The 18,124-nt window shown below is 42.6% G+C and overlaps 1 protein-coding gene and 1 long non-coding RNA gene across 6 annotated transcripts in view; one reads left to right on the plus strand and one right to left on the minus strand.

The window, feature by feature from the left end:
* The window catches only part of LOC131814293 (uncharacterized), a 109,251-nt gene that overhangs the window by 63,759 nt on the left and 27,368 nt on the right, over positions 1–18,124 (plus strand). The gene's annotated exons all lie outside the window — the stretch shown is intronic.
* The window catches only part of PLD5 (phospholipase D family member 5), a 396,874-nt gene that overhangs the window by 10,227 nt on the left and 368,523 nt on the right, over positions 1–18,124 (minus strand). For all 5 annotated transcript variants that reach the window (XM_059144973.1, XM_059144976.1, XM_059144974.1 and 2 more), the window contains 2 exons: positions 8,195–8,363; positions 1,458–1,572 (listed from right to left, as the gene is read on the minus strand). In XM_059144973.1, coding sequence (XP_059000956.1) covers positions 1,458–1,572; positions 8,195–8,363 — 284 coding nt within the window. The remainder of the gene's footprint in view (positions 1–1,457; positions 1,573–8,194; positions 8,364–18,124) is intronic.

Here is an 18,124-nt window from a genome sequence, read left to right on the forward strand (position 1 = left end):
GAGCCAAAAATCCGTATTTACTAAGGATTGAGACACATGAGAGCCAGTGTTTGGAGCTTTTCCTATATTATCTCTTTTAATCTTTCTACCACCACCAAAGGGTGGATACTTTTATAACCATTTTACAGATAAGAAAACAGAGGCATGGGGGCGCCTGGTTGGCTCGGTCAGATGTGGCTGCCTTCGGCTCAGGTCATGATCCTCGGGGTCCTGGGACTGAGCCCCGCATTGGGCTCCTCGGTCAGTGCAGACCCTGTTTGTCCCTCTCCCTGCCACTCTGTCTACTTATGCTCCCTCTCTATCTCTCTGTCAAATAAATAAAATCTTAGAAAAAAAAAATCAAATGAGATAAAGTGCTTTACAAGGCAAAGGCCATACTCTTTACTCACTCACTGAATTGGTGGGGGGACTACCATATTCCACATTCCTCTATCCCACACACATTTTTCTTTTCTGCTTTGAGCCTGCCATGTCCTCTGTACAATGAAATAGCCAGACTGCCGTTCTGGGATTTATGTCCCTTCTTTTATAGATAACAATTTCCACTCCGATGTTGATGGTACCAGTTAAAGGATTACTCTGGACTCATGCACACTGTAGGAAAGGAGCACAGACGGACACATTAGTAATTCCGCCAGCTGGTATGATTTCGGCATCTGGAGCATTATTACCCTAAAAATAACAGCTGACACAAATCCGTTATTATCTATGTGCCGGGATTCTAATTGTGCAAGGTACCCTGCATATATTATTCTGCTTAAATTTCACCCAACAAAGTAGAAACTGTTATGGGCCCCGTTGTACAGAGAGGATGTTGAGGCTTAGAGAGCGTAAGCAAGTTCTCCAAGGGCAATTTCCAGAGCGGCAGCGGAGGGATGCTTGTCCAGGCAGCGCTCCTTGTGTTGAGCTGCCGTCAGGTTGGCCTCCTGGGACTCAGGACAGGCTGGCTGAGGGTACGGTGGGTGGGGAGCACTGTGTTCACGGGACTCTCAGGACTCTCTCTCTTTTTTATTTTTTGGTTTTATTTATTTATTTGAGAGCGAGCCAGAGTGAGAGAGAAAAAAACACGAGCAGGGTGAGGGGCAGAGGGAGAAGCAGACCGCACCCTGAGCAGGGAGCCCGATGCGGGGCTCGATCCCAGGACCCCAGGATCATGACCTGAGCCGAAGGCAGATGCCCAATGACCAAGCCACCCGGTGCCCCTGGGACTTGCCTTTCATGAGCCACTCACGTCCTCAACCATAGCACGAAGCAAGTGGGCGAAAGAAAACACTTGTTAAAAACATCTTCTATGATGTCCTCATATTTGAACCAAGCCCTAGAGGAGATGTTCAGTTCAAGGGGTGTTTGTCCTTCCCGTCCTGTTTCCTCCAGGGCCCGCGGGGCATGGAAGACCACGGTGGGACCACTGTTGGCCTGCCTGGTCCCCCAAGAAGCCCGACAGCCCCGACACCTACCGATATAAGCTGCGCTGTCCGTCACCATGTACTTGTTGCGATTTAATTTAGGAAAGGTGTGATCCTTTTGTTCTTTTGTAGCACACACATTCTCTCTTTCCAGATCGAAAAATTTCTGTAAGACACAAAAATAAGCAAATCAAGAAAGCAGGTGAATAGGGAACATCTCTGGTTTTGTTCAGGAGCACAAAAGGGTTTCTTCTCCAAATACCCACAGCCGACCTTGTCCTGGGTTATCAAAGCCACAATCTCGTTGCTCCATATAGAGGAAGCTATTTTTGTTCTCTCATCTATATAGGCAACAAGAGGGAAAATTAGCATGCTCAACTAGATCTATAATTAACACTTTTAAGCTGCAAAATGAGCATAAAATGCATTCTTTCAACAGGGTGAAGGCCAGAAGTTTCTTTAATTTTCGTTGTCTTACTCATCTGGATGTATGGTTATTTGAGGTCTGCCTCGGGGGTCCTCTCTGTCACGCATGCTAACGAACTGAATTAATGTTCCTCTGTTGCACGCATTATAAAAGCAGCAGGCCCTTTGTCAATGACTAGGTGATTCAGCTGGGGATTTGCAAAGGTCAAAAGAGATTTTGCCAAGAGAACAAATGCTTTGCATCTCAACACCTTGGTCTTGAAGCTCTTTTAGTAAGTCAGAGACAAATCACCACTTCAGACTGTGAATCCTGAATTTCAACTTTACTGTGACCCCAAAAGCACCTCTCAGGCCTGGGGCATGGTGTGGGTGGGCTGAGAGGGGGCTGACAGTGGAGGTAGGTGGGCTGGTGTTTCCAGAATCTGCTAGAACTGGTAGCTGCTCAGATGAGACCTGAACCGTGACCGAGCTCACAGGATGACCCACCATCCAGGGTGATCTCTTGACTAAGAAGAGAACAAAAGGATGGATTCTGCTTTCCTTATAATTTCTTGCTAATCTTAAATGAGAGCACTTAATATTCCATGATGGAGATTTCAAAAGACAGTGTCTTCAAGAAGGGGGCAAGCAAAGGCACCATGTGTGCTAGGCTCTAGACTTTCTTCCCTCTGCTTCTGTATTAGTCATGTCTTCTTTTCTGTGTTCTGATGCTTTGACATCTGAGCCGTGCTGAGCCTGGGGGACTGCCCTCCCGGGGGCTGGCTAATTCCTGGAGATAGCAAACAACTTGCTTGTGAGAACACTTCTCATACATAACCCAAACAGTCCATGGTCCATATCCTGAACCACCTGCTTTATGGACTCCCACTGAAATCATTCAACTTGCTAGTCCTAACTGGGTTTATCCTGCCTTGCCCCTTCCCCAACCCTATAAACCAAAACAAAAGTTCTTGTCCATGCTTCCCTCACTCCTGCCTCCCCAATGACCCTGCGACTTCCCAGCTTGCTCCCTTCTCTTGAGATCTGTGAATGAAACGGTCTTTCCAATGGCCTTCATCTCCTGATCTGTGGGTACTGTCATATCTAAATCATAATCAGGCCTGTACCTTACGACCCTGCTGAACTTGGTAAGTCTGGCAATGGCACTCCTCCGACTGCACGTGTACTGAGCTCGGAGTGAATCAGCTTACCCGGCAGATTCTTCACCCTTTTCCAGCACACTAGAGTGTGCAAAAGTGACTCCACGTCCACATGCTTCCTGCTCCCTTCACTCCCTGGTTCACAGATCCCTCCTGAACCTTCATCAGCTACCTTTTTCCTTCCTCCCTCCCATCCATCCACCCAACACACACGTTTTGAATGCTTTGTGCCAGCATCCTGCTAAGCACTAGGAATATGGTGCTTCACTTGCTTTTCCAGGGTGTCCCACGTGCCACTTCAGTTATCTAGAAAATGCCATCCCTGAGCTGAAACAAACCCCAGGATTCTCTCATCCATGGAAAGGTACTGAACACAAACGGGCTCTATTCTCCTGGGTCTCTGTTTGGCTTTCTGGTGGTACCATACCACTGTTTCTTCTAATCTCTGATTATCTGATTCCAAACAGATTGTGCCCCAATCCCACTCCTGGTTTTCACATTCACTTGCAAATCTGGTGTGGAAAACAGATCCATGGTAGTGATCATAGACCTGTTTCTTTCCATTTTACTGAGGAGTAACTGACATCTATCACTGTATGAATTTAAGTTGTACCACATTATGCTTTGATTTACACATATCATGGCATGACTCACAATATGTCCAACTAGCGCTTATCTTCTCATATAGATAAAATAAAAAGGTAAGAAAGAAGAAAAGAATAAACAAAATTTCTCCTTGTAATGAGAACTCATAGGATTTATTTTCTTAGCAACTTACCTGCATACCACATAGCAGTGTTAGCTGTAGTCATCAAGGTGTACGTTAAATCTCTAGTATTTATCCTGTAATTCGAAATTTGTACCCTTGACCACCTTCCTCCAATTCCCCGTCTCCCCTACCTTTACACCCTACCCCCTGGTAACCACAAGTCTCATCTCTTTTTCTATGACTTTGTGTTCGTTTTTGTTTTTAATTTTAGACTATACATACAGTATCATACAGTATCTGTTTTTCTCGGACTTATTTCACTTAGAGTAATGCCTTTAAGGTCCATCCATGTTGTCAAAAATGGTAGTATTTCTTCATTTTTCTGGCTGAATGATAGTCCATTGTATAGGTATACCACCACTTCTTTATCCATTTATCCACTGGGCACTTCACTTGTTTCTATTTCTTGGTTACCATGAATACTGCTGCTAAGAACACAAAGGTACAGATACCTTTTTGAGTTAGTGTTTTAGTTTCCTTTGGATATAGTCCCATAAATAGAATTGCTGAATCACTGTAGTTCTATTTTTAATTTTTCGGGGATTCTCCATACTGTTTTCCATTGTGGCTGTGCCCATCTACATTCCTGCCAGCGGTGCACACAGGCTCCCTTTCCTCCACATCCTTGTCATTTCCCGTCTTTTTGATGACGGCTGTCCTAACATGCATGCTACGGTATCTCACAGCAGTTTGGGTTTGCATTTCCCTAATGACTAGCAGTGTTGAGCATCTTTTCATGTACCTCTTGGCCTTCTGTATATCTTCTCTGGAGAAATGTCTGTTCAGGTGCTTTGTCCATTTTTTAATTGGGTTATTTGTTATTCAGTTGTATGAGTTTTTGATTGATTTTGGGTATTAAGCCCTTATCAAATATATGCTTTGCAAACATTTTTCCCCTTCCATAGGTGATCTTTTCACTTTGTTTCTTTTTAGTTTTGTTGCTTGTATTTTAGATGTCCCATCCAAAAAATTATTACCTTAATCCATGTCGAGTAACTTCGTTCCTGTGTTTTCTTCTAGGAGTTTCATGGCTTCAGGTCTTACAGTTAAGTCTTTAATCCATTTTGTGTTCATTTTTGTGATCGGTGTATGATCTGGGTCCAGTTTCATTCTTTTACATGTGGATATCCAGTTATCCCACACCATTTGTTGACGAGATTATGTTTTTCCCCATTGAGTATTCTTGGCTCCCTGGTCAAATATTGGTTGGCTGCATATGCTTGGGTTTATTTCTGAGCTCTTGGTTCTATTCCATTGGTCTATTTGTCTGTTTTTATGCCAGTACCGTATCTGATGACCGTAGCTTTATAGCATAGCTTGAAATCGGTAAGTGTAATACTTGCTTTTTTGTTCTTTCTCAAGATTTCTTTGGCTATTCAGGGTCTTTTGCAGTTCCACATAAATTTTATGAGCGTTTTTTCTACTTCTGTAAAAATGCCACTGGAATCTTGATTGGATTGCATTGAATCTATGATGGCTTTGGTTGTATTAACGTTTAAACAATATCCATTTTTCTAATCTGTGAATGTGGGATACCTTTCCATTTTTTTGCATTGTCTTCGATTTCATCGTCTTATAGTATTCAGCATAGAAATGGTTCATCTCCTTAGTTAAGTTTATTCCTAAGTATTTTGTTGTTTTGATGCTAGTATAAATGGAATCTATGTCTTTCTTTTTCAGAAATTTCATTGTTAGTGTGTAGAAACACCACTGGTTTCTGTATTTAATTTCATATCCTGCAACCTTGCTTAATTCACTGATTAAACCCAACATTTTTTGGGTTAATCTTATGATTTTATATATAGAAAATCATGTCATCTGCAAATAGAGACAATTTTGCTTCTTCCTTTTCAATTCTAATACGTTTTATTTCCTTTTCTTGCCTGATTGCTCTGGCTAGGACTTCCAGTACTATGTTGAATAGGAGTGGTAAGAGCTGGAACCCTTGTCTTGTTTCTGATCTTAAAGGAAAAGCTTTCAACCCTTCATCATTGAGTAAGATGTTAGCTCTAGGCTTCGCAGACCTGTTTCTATTTCTAATACTGATTTGTGAACTCAGACATGTGCATGGATACCACAGTTTATAAAAACCAGTTAAATGGAGAAAAAAATTTGTTTTCCATCAATATTATTAGAATGTTAGGGAGATTAAAATGTAATCTACATGAAAATCATAATTTTTTGAAATCTATTGTAAATCCTAGAATTTTGTCTTTATATTGTTGATAACTTCAACTTTTAAAAAATTTAATGATATGAATGAGTTAAAGAACATTTTATCTATATTTTTGTTTATCCCAGAAATATATGTCAGATGTATAGTTTCTCAAGTCTTTAAAATGTACAATATAAATTTCTATGTCTTTACAATATAAATGTTCCTGCTTCATAGTGTAGTTGTGAATATTAGATAGTACATAGAAAGTATGTAATTCAGTGCCTGTCCAACTGTCTATACTCATGAACTTAAGAAATTCCTTCTTTAAAAAAAAAATTAAGCACTTACTACTTCTAGGCAAAGTGAAATGAGATGGTGCTGTACAGTAATGATAAAAACTTAACAGAAGACGTAACAACGGTTTACCCAATGGGTAGCAGGCAACAAGGAAATTGGTTCTGCAACATGGAAAGAATAGATAACAAAGCAGTGGCAAAGTATTTGGTAAAACCCTAACCTGCATTAATGTGGAAGGAAGACCAAGCACTGCCCCCACTCCTGCCCCCCCCCCCCAAAATACTCTGGCTACAGGGCAAGGGATAGGGAACAAACTGTTAGTGGTGTATGTTGTTTGTTATTAGTGCTTTCTGGAAGTTATCAGAGGAGATGAATGAGCTCAGGATCAGGTGTGCTGGCTTGTAAGCAGACAGGAAAGAGAACAGAATACTGGAAATTTGGTATTTCAAAGGGTTGGAAAAACTGATTGTGCCAGGAGCCTAAGAGCAGAAAATTAGTCTGAAAAATACTTTTAAGTGACGGAGGCCCGTTAAGACTCAATCCTGCAGCAAAAATCTGGTAACTGGAATAATCATAATCGGTATAATCTTCCCACCCAAGTCTGATGGAGCTGAATGAAGCCACCACTAATGAGAGGGAGGGAGAAACGGAGGCGAAGGGGGCGAGGCGGCGAGAGGCAGAGGCAGAGGCATAGGGGCAAGGAAGCAGATTGGTCATGTGTCAGAATTACGTGCAACAAAACCTTTGGCTGTGGCTACCGGCACACACATTTAACTGGCCTTTCCCTGTCCCTGTTATATGGGGAGGAGGTAACTTCAGCCTGGGTTTTGGGTCTTATGCATAATCGTTTTCTTTTTAGTTTCTGTTTATCGAACTGTGAGGTCCAGAACTGCACGTCTCTGGGAGGTCCTGAACTTTGTGCTGTGCGGTACCAATAGGGGACGAGGGTTCTCCATGTGGGTGCCCAGAATGGCAGACTGATGACCCACAGACCTGTTCCTTTGTCTTTGTGGGAACACGCCCCTCCCCTGCCATTAGGTGTGGCGGGGCGGTGACTTCTGAGCAGCAGAAGAAAGGCTAACGGGATCTTCACCCCGCCAGGTCTGCCCCGGACGGGATCTTCACCCCCCCCAGGTCCACCCCGGACGGGATCTTCACCCCCTCCAGGCCCACCCCGGGAACGCGTCCCGGGCAGTCCTCCGTTCTCTCTCCGGGCCTGGGGATGCTGAGGCTTGGGACTACCTTGGAAGCTATGTGTCAGAGTAGATGGTGGCATCTCTGTCATCTTGGTCCCTAAAGACTGCATGGAGCACAGAGCCATCGCCCAGAAGGGTGCCTGGCACAGAGTAGGGTCTCAGGGTACATTTACCGAATGACTGCAGTGGGGGTTGGAAAAGGTGAGCCCTAGAGGACTAGCGGGCCTTAGCCAGTAAGGCACAGAGGAAGAGAGTGCTGTAGGCCGAGGGAACAGCGTATGCAAAGGCCTAGAGAGGAGGATGAGGGCGTCACATGTGAGAACCTGAGGAGAATCAAAGTTGAGCTAAGGCATTGCTACACTGAGCTGAAAACCCGGTCCCGATCTTGCCTCCCTCAAAGTATGTGGATTAGCACCCAGCCTGAGGGACTGGAGCTCAGGTGGTGGTGGTGGGACACTGTGGAGGAGCACGTGTTGCTCCTCTGATGGTCACAGACTTAGAAACAGGAATGGCAGGTGAACGAGGCAGTTCAAGCAAAGCAGAGAAGACCCAGCAGGCAGTGTGTGAAGACAGGGCAGGGCCGGGAGGGCTCCAGCAAACATGGGTTCCAGGCTCTTTTTCTCCTGTGTTTGTCTTAAAAAAAATACTTATCCTACTTTTGAGATATTTTCTCACTGTCAGAGACTGTAATCCTGGTTCTTAAATGGCAGTTTATGCAAATGCGTGTGCCTACAGCTTTCAGGGACGTGGGGAGGGAATCAGCCCTTTTTATGTAATAATACTGAAGTTAACATCATACTTACAACTTTCAAACTGCAGTTGGCTATTTCAGTGCAAATAGCTTTAAGAGATGAAATAAAGTTAAATGTAAGGGGGTCAGTTTCCTTCCAGAAGCTTATAAGGAGTCGAACTTTAACGCTTCGCAAAACTAATGCTTCTCTTATTTTCCCATCCAAGTCTGGCCAGTAAGTCCTGTAGGAATAATATCCATGTGGATAAAAATAAAGAAAATAAGTTAGTTTGGGGGAAGAAATTTACTAGACTGCAAAGAACATTTGTATTAACCCGATCATTACTTTGTTCTTCAATATAGACATAACCTGATCGGACACCTTGAAAACACACAGATCTCCTGGGTTGGGCACCTACAGACGATACTCTCCTGGGTCCTCCCCCTGACTGAAATGGGTTCTCCCACCACCGGGGCCTCAGAGGGTGTGGGCAGACTGACCTCCACCACCTGCTGTCCTCACCGCTCCTCATCACCTCAGCTCACCTGTGCGCTGAGAGTCAACTTTCCAACAGAATTCTTTGAGCACCCCATTAGTCCCCAAAGGCTTCGAGAACTTCTTCTTTGGAAATTGCCCCCCCCCCAACCCCCCAAGTGAGCTTCTGCTCTGATTACCCAAACTTCCCCACACTCCCATTTCCAGGCTGCCTTCCTCTTTCCTGACCAAGCCGCCAGCTACTCTGGCCCTGGACTTCTCCACCAGGCCAACGGGGTCTCCTGGAGGCTCAGCCTCTGCCCCGAATCCATAGCCTTTTGCCTTAAATAACTCCTGACTCCTCCTGAGGCCACAGCTTCTCCAGAACTTCTGCCATGTTATTTGCCACCACAATTTACCCATCTGGTTTAGGAGATGGGGTCGGCCCCCCAACACCACACATTGTCACTTCCAGAACTGTTGATTTCTCATTTAAAAAGAAAAAACAACAAACATTTCCATCTTAAAGACAGGCCCCAAATCTCTCTCTCCCCCCGTAGACCTTCTGTTCACTGGTTCAAATCTTTCCCTCATTCCAGGCCAACTCAGTTTCGACTAATAAAGTATCATCAAAACGTTAGCCTGCTGGCTTTGTAATCAGCGCACCTCCAAATGTCTCCTCTTCGTATGGACTAGCCTGTGGTCCCCCAGTGTCCTGCACCCTGTGAAATCCCCACTGAGCACTCTCCTGCCCCATCAGCTTCGGGTCCCCTTCCCAACCCAGCCCAACCTTAGTGATCACCTGAAGGACACATGCCCTGCCCCTTCCTTGAGCTCTTGGGTCAGAGCCACACCTCCCTTGGTCTGTTTCTACAGCCACAAAGCCAAGGACTGCTGAACAAGGTCAGCTCAGCCCCGTGAGGTAGGAGACCTCACAAAGGCATCTAGGCCCTCACCGCCATCCATCACCTCGTCCTTGCCTTGGGCAAGTTCTTCCTCTAGGACCTTTCTGTAGCTACTCTAAGCTGTACCCCACTCGAGAAAAACTGGTTTCTCCCGCTATGCACAATGTAGAGCTTCTCTGTTTTGATCTTTCACAACTTTCTACCCCCCAGAGCCTCACACATCCTTCTCCCCTTTCCCCCAGCTCAGAGGATAAGGCAGCCTGTTCAGGGTCAGACCTGGACCACCCTACCCCCTGGGCTATTCCCCTGACCCTCCGCAACTGTGTTTCATTGGCCGTTCCTTCCCAAAGAGAGTTTCAACCCCCCACCCCGCCACCCCACCACCCCTTCCTCTTAGTTTGAGACAAAATGTAAATCTCGCTCAGAAAACCCTCCCCTGATTGCATCTTTGTGTGGCTGGTGCACAGTTTCTTTCCCCTTTTGAACTAAGTAAACTTCCATCTGTCTATCATCTGTCTTGGAGTGTAGCTGACACGTTACGTTAGTCTCGGTGTACAACGCAGCGATTCAGCATCTCTATATAGTACGTTGTGCTCACCACAAGGGCAGCTGCCATTTGTCACCACACAGCACCGTGACACAATCACGAGTATGTTCCCTGTGCTGTGCCATCATCCTTGTGACACTCGTTCTGCAGCCGGAAGCCTGTACCTCCCTCTGCCTTTGCGCACCTTGCCTGTCCTCCTGCCCCTCCCCTCTGGCGACCATCAGTTTGCTCTCCGTCTGTGTGGGTCTGTCTCTACTTTTTTGTGAATGTAACTTCTCGACAGTGTAATCCAGAACCTCTGACTTGACTTGACCACCCCCACCCACTCCTCAGCCTACTGCCCCCTGGCCTCCAGCTCACCATTCTTGTGCAAATCTCCAAGTCAGCGGTGATGTCCCAACAGCCAGATCTAATGGACATCGTTCCATTCTTATTTTCCTGTTAGTTTAAGCCACATGTGTCTCTGTTGATGGTTCTTTTCTTCTTGAAAGGGACTCCCTGACTTCTATGACCCTGTGGTTTGCTGGTCTGTCCCTTCCTGATCTCTCAGCATTCCTGGATCTATCGTGCGGTCCGTACACCCCTAAGACTCCATCACCATCCCGTCCTCCCCTCGACAGGCCATCTCCGTGGCGGCTTCATCGACGCACTTGATCTCAGCTGTCTCTAGAGTTGAAAAGCTCCAAATTCACATCACCAGGCTCACCTTCAGACTTCCTTCTGGATATCTTTGTAAGATCTTTACCCATCTGGACCTTTATAAGGAGTTTAAAGTCACAAATCTGCTTATTTCCTTCTACTTTGTATAATGTTCATCATCTCATCACCCAAAGCAAAGACCTGGCAATCCTTGTGCCCGCTCTCCTCCTCCCCGTGTACTGCAGAGACGCTCCTGGCACGTGTAGCCTTTATTCTGTCCTCCACGGCCGTCATCATCGTCCCTGACCTGGGCCACTGTACCTGCTCCAAAATGGTTTCGCAGCCTCCAGTCTTGTCCCTGTCAAGTACATTTTCCATGACCACCGAAGTGATCTGTCTAAAAGCGTATCTCCCGTGATTAAAACATAGTGGAGGCTCCCCAAAGTCACAAGACTCCCTCACAGTCAGATCCTCCTGTCCTGGGTCCCTGCCCTCCCTCCAATTTGGTCTCTCACCGCCTGTGTCCAGCACCAAACCCGTTACAGATCCTGGCATGTGGTAGGGCTATTTTTCCCCACCTAAAACTTTGCCCAAGCTGTCCCTTCTACCTGGAAAACTCCTTCTTATCCTTTGTTTGATCAACTCCTGCGTATTTTAAAATGTAATCAGGTAGCATTTCCTCCAGTAAGCTTCTGCTACCTCTGAACCTGCCACAGCTGCTCTCACCGAGGCCCTATAATATGCTATGGATATACTGTTGTACCATTCACCGCACTGTGCGGTTACACTAGGTTCTGTGTCCATTCACCCTATGGGATGGAGTTCCTGGGACCACACACCACTCAGACTTTACTCACTTCTGCACAGTGCCCAATAAACATTTGTTGAGTGCAAGTATAAGTGAAGAATATTAATAGCCCACAGACCAATCAGCCTCCTTTTTTTCTTAAGGAATAAATTTGATGCATAGCATTGTATAAATTTAAAAAGCTACACAGCATGTTCCTTTGGTACAGTCTTATATTGTAATGACTGCCCATGTACTGACAGTCACCAGATTACATAATCACAGTAAAATGCTCACAGCACATTAGCCTTGACCTATTGACTACTCATCACAAGTTTGCAGTCTTAAACACTGTCACTCTTGTCCCTTATCCCCCAGCCCTTGGTAACCATCCTTGCATTGTGTTTTCTACAGGTAGAAGTTTTCTAGATTCCATACAGAGTGATAAGGATTGCAAAAATCTTTCCCCATTCTGTAGGCTGTCCTTTTATTTTGTTAATTGTTTCCTTTGCGGTGCAAAACCTTTTGAGTTTGATATAGTCCCATCTGTTAATTTTTTGTTATTGTTGTTTGGGCTTTGGTGTCATGCCAAAAGAATTATTACCAAGACCATTATTGATGGGCTTTCCCCCTATATCTTCTTCTAGGAGTTTTATGGTATCAGGTCTTATCTTAAGTCTTTGATCTATCTTGAGTTAATTTTTGTGAGTCGTGTTGAGAGGGGTCCAACTTCACTCTTCTCTATGTTTTTCTCCAGTTTTCCCCAGCACCATTTGTTGAAGAGACTGTCTTTTCCCCATTGAGTGCTCCTGGTGCCTGTGTTGAATGTTAGTTGACTGTATAAGCCAGGGTTTCGTTCTGGGCTATTTTGTTCCATTGGTTGATGTCTTGTATTGTTTTTATTACTACGGCTTTGTTCTTTTTCTCAGGATTGTTTTGACTGTTTGGGGTCTTTTGTGGTTCTGCACAAATTTTAAGGTTATTTCTTCTATTTCTGTGAAGAATACTTTTGGTATTCTTCTATTTCTGTGAAGAATACTTTTGGTATTTTGAAGGGGACTGCATTGAATCTGTAGATCACTTTCAGTAGTATAGTCACTTTAACAATATTAATTCTTCTAGTCCACGGACAGAGATGCCTTTCCATTTATCTGTGTCTTCTTCAGTTTCTTTCAGCAAAGCTTTGTAGTTTTCACTGTACAGATCTTTCACTTCCTTTGTTAAATTTATTCCTAAGAATACTGTTTTTGATGTTACTATGAATGTGATGGTTTTTCTGCTTTTTCAGAGGATTCATCATTGGTGTAAAGGAATACAACTGATGTTGTATCGTAACACTTTACTGAAATTGTTGATTAATTCCAATAGTTTTTTTTTTTTTTTCAAACTGATTTTCTAGGATTTTCTACATATAAGGTCACATTATCAGCAAATAATGGTAATTTTACTTCTTTCTTCCCAATGTGTATTCCTTTTATTTCTTGCCTGATTGCTCTGGCTAGGGCTCCCAAGACTGTATTGGGTAAGACTGCTGACAGTAGGCATCCTTGCTTTTTTCCTGATCCTGGGGGAAATGGTTTAATTTCTCTCCAGTGAGTGTAATGTTAGCTGTTGGTTTGTCATATATGGCTTTTATCATGCTGAGTTATAGTCCTTCGGTACCCATGTTAGAGGGTTTTTTTGTTTTTGTTTTTGCTTTAAATTATCATGAAAGGGTGTTGTATTTTGTCAAATGGTTTTTCTTTGTCTATTGAGATGATCATGTCATATTTATCATTTTACTGATGCAGTGTATTTGCATTTGTTGACTTGCATATGTTGAAATACCCTCGTATCCCAGGGATAAAATCCCATTTGTTCATTGTGTGTGTATAATCCTTTTTAATGTATTCCTGAATTCAGTCTGCTAATAATCTCTTGAGAATATTTGCCTCTATATCCAACAGGGATATTAGTCTATAGTTTTCTTTCTTGTGGTCTCCTTATCTGATTTTGGTAGCAAAGTAACGCTGGCCTCACAGAATGAGTTTGAAAGTGTTTCTCCTTCTTGGTATATTGAACAAATTTGGGGGAGGACTGGTGTTAATTCTGCTTTAAACGTTTGGAAGCCATCTGGTCCTGAGATTTCTTGTGTTGGGGAGTTTTTTTTTTTTTACTAATTCAATCTCCTTACTCACAACTGGTCTGTTCAGATTTTCTCCATCTTCCTGTGTTAGTCTTGATAGGTTGTGTTTCTAGAAATGTAGTCATTTCTTTTAGTTTACATAATTTCTTGACATATAATTGTTCAGAGTAGTCTCATAATTCTAGGTATTTCTGTAGTATCAGTTGTAATATCTCCTCTTTCATGTTTATTTCTTTGAGCTTTCTTTTTTCCTTAGTCTAGCTAAAGGCTTCAATTTTGTTTTTCTTTTCAGAGAACCAGTTCTTGGTTTGTTGATACTTTCTATTGATTTGATCTCTATTTCATTTATTTCTGCTCTGATACTTTCTTTTTTTAGTTCCTTGTGGTGTAAAGTGAGGTTATTTAAGATCTTTCTCATTTCCCAGTGTATGTATTTATAGTCATAAACTTTCTTCTTGGATCTGCTTTTATGCATCCCATAATATTCGATATGTTGTGTTTTCAAGACAATTTTTTATTTCCCTTTTGATTTCTTCTTTGACCCAACAGTTGTTTAAAAGTGCTTTTAGGGGCGCCTGGGTGGCTCAGTGGTTTGGGCTGCTGCCTTCGGCTCGGGTCATGATCTCAGGGTCCTGGGATCGAGCCCCGCATCGGGCTCCCTGCTCCGCAGGAAGCCTGCTTCCCTCTCTCTCGCTCTCTCTCTCTGCCTGCCTCTCTGCCTACTTGTGATCTCTGTCTGTCAAATAAATAAATAAAATCTTTAAAAAAAAATGCTTTTAGTTTCATGTATTTGTAGATCTTTTTACTGTCTTCTTGTTGATTCCTAGTTTCATAGGATTGTGGTCAGAGAAGATAGTTGGTATGATTTCAACTCTCTTAAATTTGCTGATTTGTGGCCTAGTATGTGATTTATCCCGGAGAATGTTCCATGTGCACTTGAGAAGAACATGTATTCTGCTGCTGTTGGGTGTGATGTTCTGAGTACGCCTGCTAAGTCCATTTGTTCTAAAGCTAGGTTCAACTGCAACATTTTCTTGTTGACTATCTGTCTGGTTGGTTTATCCATGGCTGATGTTGGGTATTAGAGTGCCCTACAATTACTGCATTATTGTCTATCTCTCCCTTATGATCCCTCATTAATTGCTTAATATGTTTTGAAGTTGCAGTGTTGGCAACAAGCACATATATTTACAATTGCTCTATCTTCTTGATATACTGGCCCTTTTATCATTACATAAGGACCTTCTTTGTCTCCTGGGACCCTTTCTGGCTTAAAGTCTATTTTGTCCAATATAAGTATGGTTACACTTGCCTTCATTTCTGTTCGCTTGGAGTGTCATCTTGCATTCCTGCACTCTGAGCCTGTACGTGTCTCTAGAGCTGAAGTGAGTCCCCTCTAGGCAGCATATTTGCTTTTTTGTCCCTTCAGCCACTCTGTGCCTTTTGATTGGTGAGTTCAATGCATTTTTACTGAGGGTGATTGCTAATAGGTAAGCATTTACTTACTACTGGCCATTTTATCTCCCGCCTTCTGGTTTTGTTTTTCCGTGTTTCTTTTTCTTTCTGTTTCAGTCTGCTTTTGCCAGTTGGTGGTTGTCCAGGATGATTTGGTCGTTCTCCCTCCTTTTCATGTTTCATATTTCTGCCCTAGATTTTTGTCATGTAGTTACTATGGGGTTTACACAAGGCATCTCATAGAAAAAAACAGTTTTCTCTACTGACTGCACTTTTCTTTTCACCTATCATCCTTTTGCTTCTCTCCTCCTGTACTTTCGATGTTGTGATGTTACCTCTTCGTCAGCTGTGACTTCATCCCCACTTTTAGTAGGGAGAGTTATTTTAATGCTCTTTTCCTTTAACATACAGTTAAGAGTATAATCTACTATTCCAAAAAGGAGTTACAATTACAATATTCTAATTCCAACTGCTTGTTTATCACCTTAATCGGAACTTAGTGTGCTTTCATTTTGTTGTTGTTGTTTCAATGTGAAGAGCTCCCTTCAACACCTCTTGTAAGGCAGGTCTCTGAGTGGTGAATGCCTTGAGCTTTTGTTTTCTAGGAAAGCCTTTGTTTCTCCTTCACATCCAAAGGTAACTTTGCCAGAGGGGGTTCTTGGCTGCCAGCCTACATTTTTATTGTTCCTTCACACTTTTACTGATTTCCTTCTGAAAGATGTATTGCATGTGACTGAGGAAATAAATAATGAACCACCGCACACTGAGAACCAAATAAATAAGTGAATTGTTTAAAGAAAGAGCACCCGATGGCTAAAACACGAAGAAGTGAAATAGGGCCTCTGGTTTTTTTACTGCAAGATCTACTTAGCCACACATCATTGTTCTGCTTTCTTCCTACTTCATTGAAAAGTAGAAGTTACTTCTAACATTGCTGCTAAGTGACGGTGTATATATATTTTTTTACACGTTGCCAACTATTTCTACTTTGGGATCGTGTGTTTCCTTTCATTTGGATGTTTAGCAGGGCATACACTAAAAGTTAAGTCTGTAGCATATTTGATAGTATCTATTTGTTTATTCAAGTTGGAATCACTCCTGAAAGATTTCTCTAGGACAATGTAAAGACAAGGAGTCAGGCTGACTTAAATATTTTTTCTTTCTTTCTTTCTTTTTTTTATTGTAATGAAAAGGAAGTTTAATATACAGAAACAAAACAAAATTTTCTCATAGACTGGCTAGTGGTAATATTATTCAAAAGTTGTCTGAATTTCAAACCTGAAAGACCCAGCTTGCTTAATTTTTTTTATACTATCAAAAAAGAATGTTTTGCCACAAATGAATAATGAACAGAGACATGTCATTGGCATGTTTATAATTATGAAATATCTAAAGCCCATTTACACTTGATAAGAGAATAGTTAAAGGTAATTATTTTAAAGTAAGGCAAAAGCACATCTGGTTACAGTTGAGATTTTAATGGTCCTACTTTCAGATTTTTGAGTGGGGGCATTAAATGCTTCAAGCAGTTTGTTGTTTTCCTTTGGTGAGACTATGAAAGGAAGAAGAAGTGTAGCTCTATGTGGCTACATTGTTCTACTGCAGCAGAATAATGAAGTCATGTCACCACTCCCAGAAGTAAAATGTACCAAAACAAAAAACAAACCAAATAGACATTCTCAGCTGACACAAACTTCAGTGTCTTTTCCCAGGAGTTTTCCAAAATTTTTTTTTCATTCTTACATATTTAATTATAGCCTAGATGTTTGAACTATCTCTTATGTCTCTGATGACTTTTCATCAGAATCCTTGACAGCAGGGGCAGGTCTTACATTAAGGATGAGAAAAGAACTCTTCTTTTACTAACAGCTGAAACGGAAGATTAATAACCCAAACGCAAAACTTCATGTGAGTTTTCCGTTCTTTATCATTCTTTTAGTTTTCTCTAACTTTTGCTTTTCCAAGATGTTTTAGGTTCTCCATGCTAACTCCCTGCCCCCGCCCCAACCACAGAGGAGCTTAATTTTGTTCCTGGGACTTCATGGGATGAAGGTTTTGTCAATCCCAAGAAATCAGCCTCCATACTAACGTGTCCATAAACTTGACCTTATTCTCCTTCCACAATAATGGAAACATCAGGCAAAACCTATCTAATAGGTTTCAAAATCGACCCCAGGGGGAGTTGACATCTACAATGGTATCTGAAACCACACACACAATAAACAAGAGGAAAATGAAAAGGAGAACTAGAAACCGTGCACTAGTAAATGGGTAAAAACCTATGAATATTCAAGTATGTACCGCATTTTAAAGTAAAAGTGTTTTCATAGTGTCTCCAGCAGTTCTGGGAGAAACATGCTTTCGCAATCCTACAGCCATTTGCATAAGGAAGCATATTATGCCTATCTGGCGTTGGCAACTTAAAAATCATTCAAGCAATAGAGAGCACGCATAATCATTTTACTGCAGCAAATGGTTATTTTGAAATTGTAATTTTCCAAATTAAAAAGTCTCAGGTGGTACTCCCAGAAATGTGCCCTTTGAAAACTTTTCCTGGACGCAATGTGTTCTTTAGAGCGCAAGCACCCACATCTTTGCACTTCCAGCAAGAAAGCAAAAGCAGGGAACATTTGGGGCAGAGCCATGCCTGCATCCATGTAAATATTCAGTGACTTACACACCGCCCCAAACAGTGATGAATTACTGCAAAAAAATCCCTTTATTTTTAAAATGCTTTCTTCTTCATAGAGAGGAATGGACTGAGAACATCCATGTTCTGAGTCTCCTCCTTCTTGAAGCGGAAAGCATAGGAAAGTTGAGCATTTAATGAGGACTGGCGGGGACACGACGAGATGACGTCTCCTCCACGGAAGGTCTTGCCAGGCCTCCTCAGTGTCAGCATGTCCTTCAAGGACACCTGCAAACTCATCTTCAAGACGTAGTATTTTTCTGAATCGTTTGGATTATTCCATTTATTTTTATTTTTCAAATAACGCTCAGGATGACAAAACCCCCATCTTCACTTGCAAGTCGTTCCCGTGCCTGTGAGGTAGAGCACTGAGGAACTCTG

This window comes from Mustela lutreola, chromosome 14, assembly GCF_030435805.1.
Source record: "Mustela lutreola isolate mMusLut2 chromosome 14, mMusLut2.pri, whole genome shotgun sequence".
Lineage (NCBI taxonomy): Eukaryota > Metazoa > Chordata > Mammalia > Carnivora > Mustelidae > Mustela > Mustela lutreola.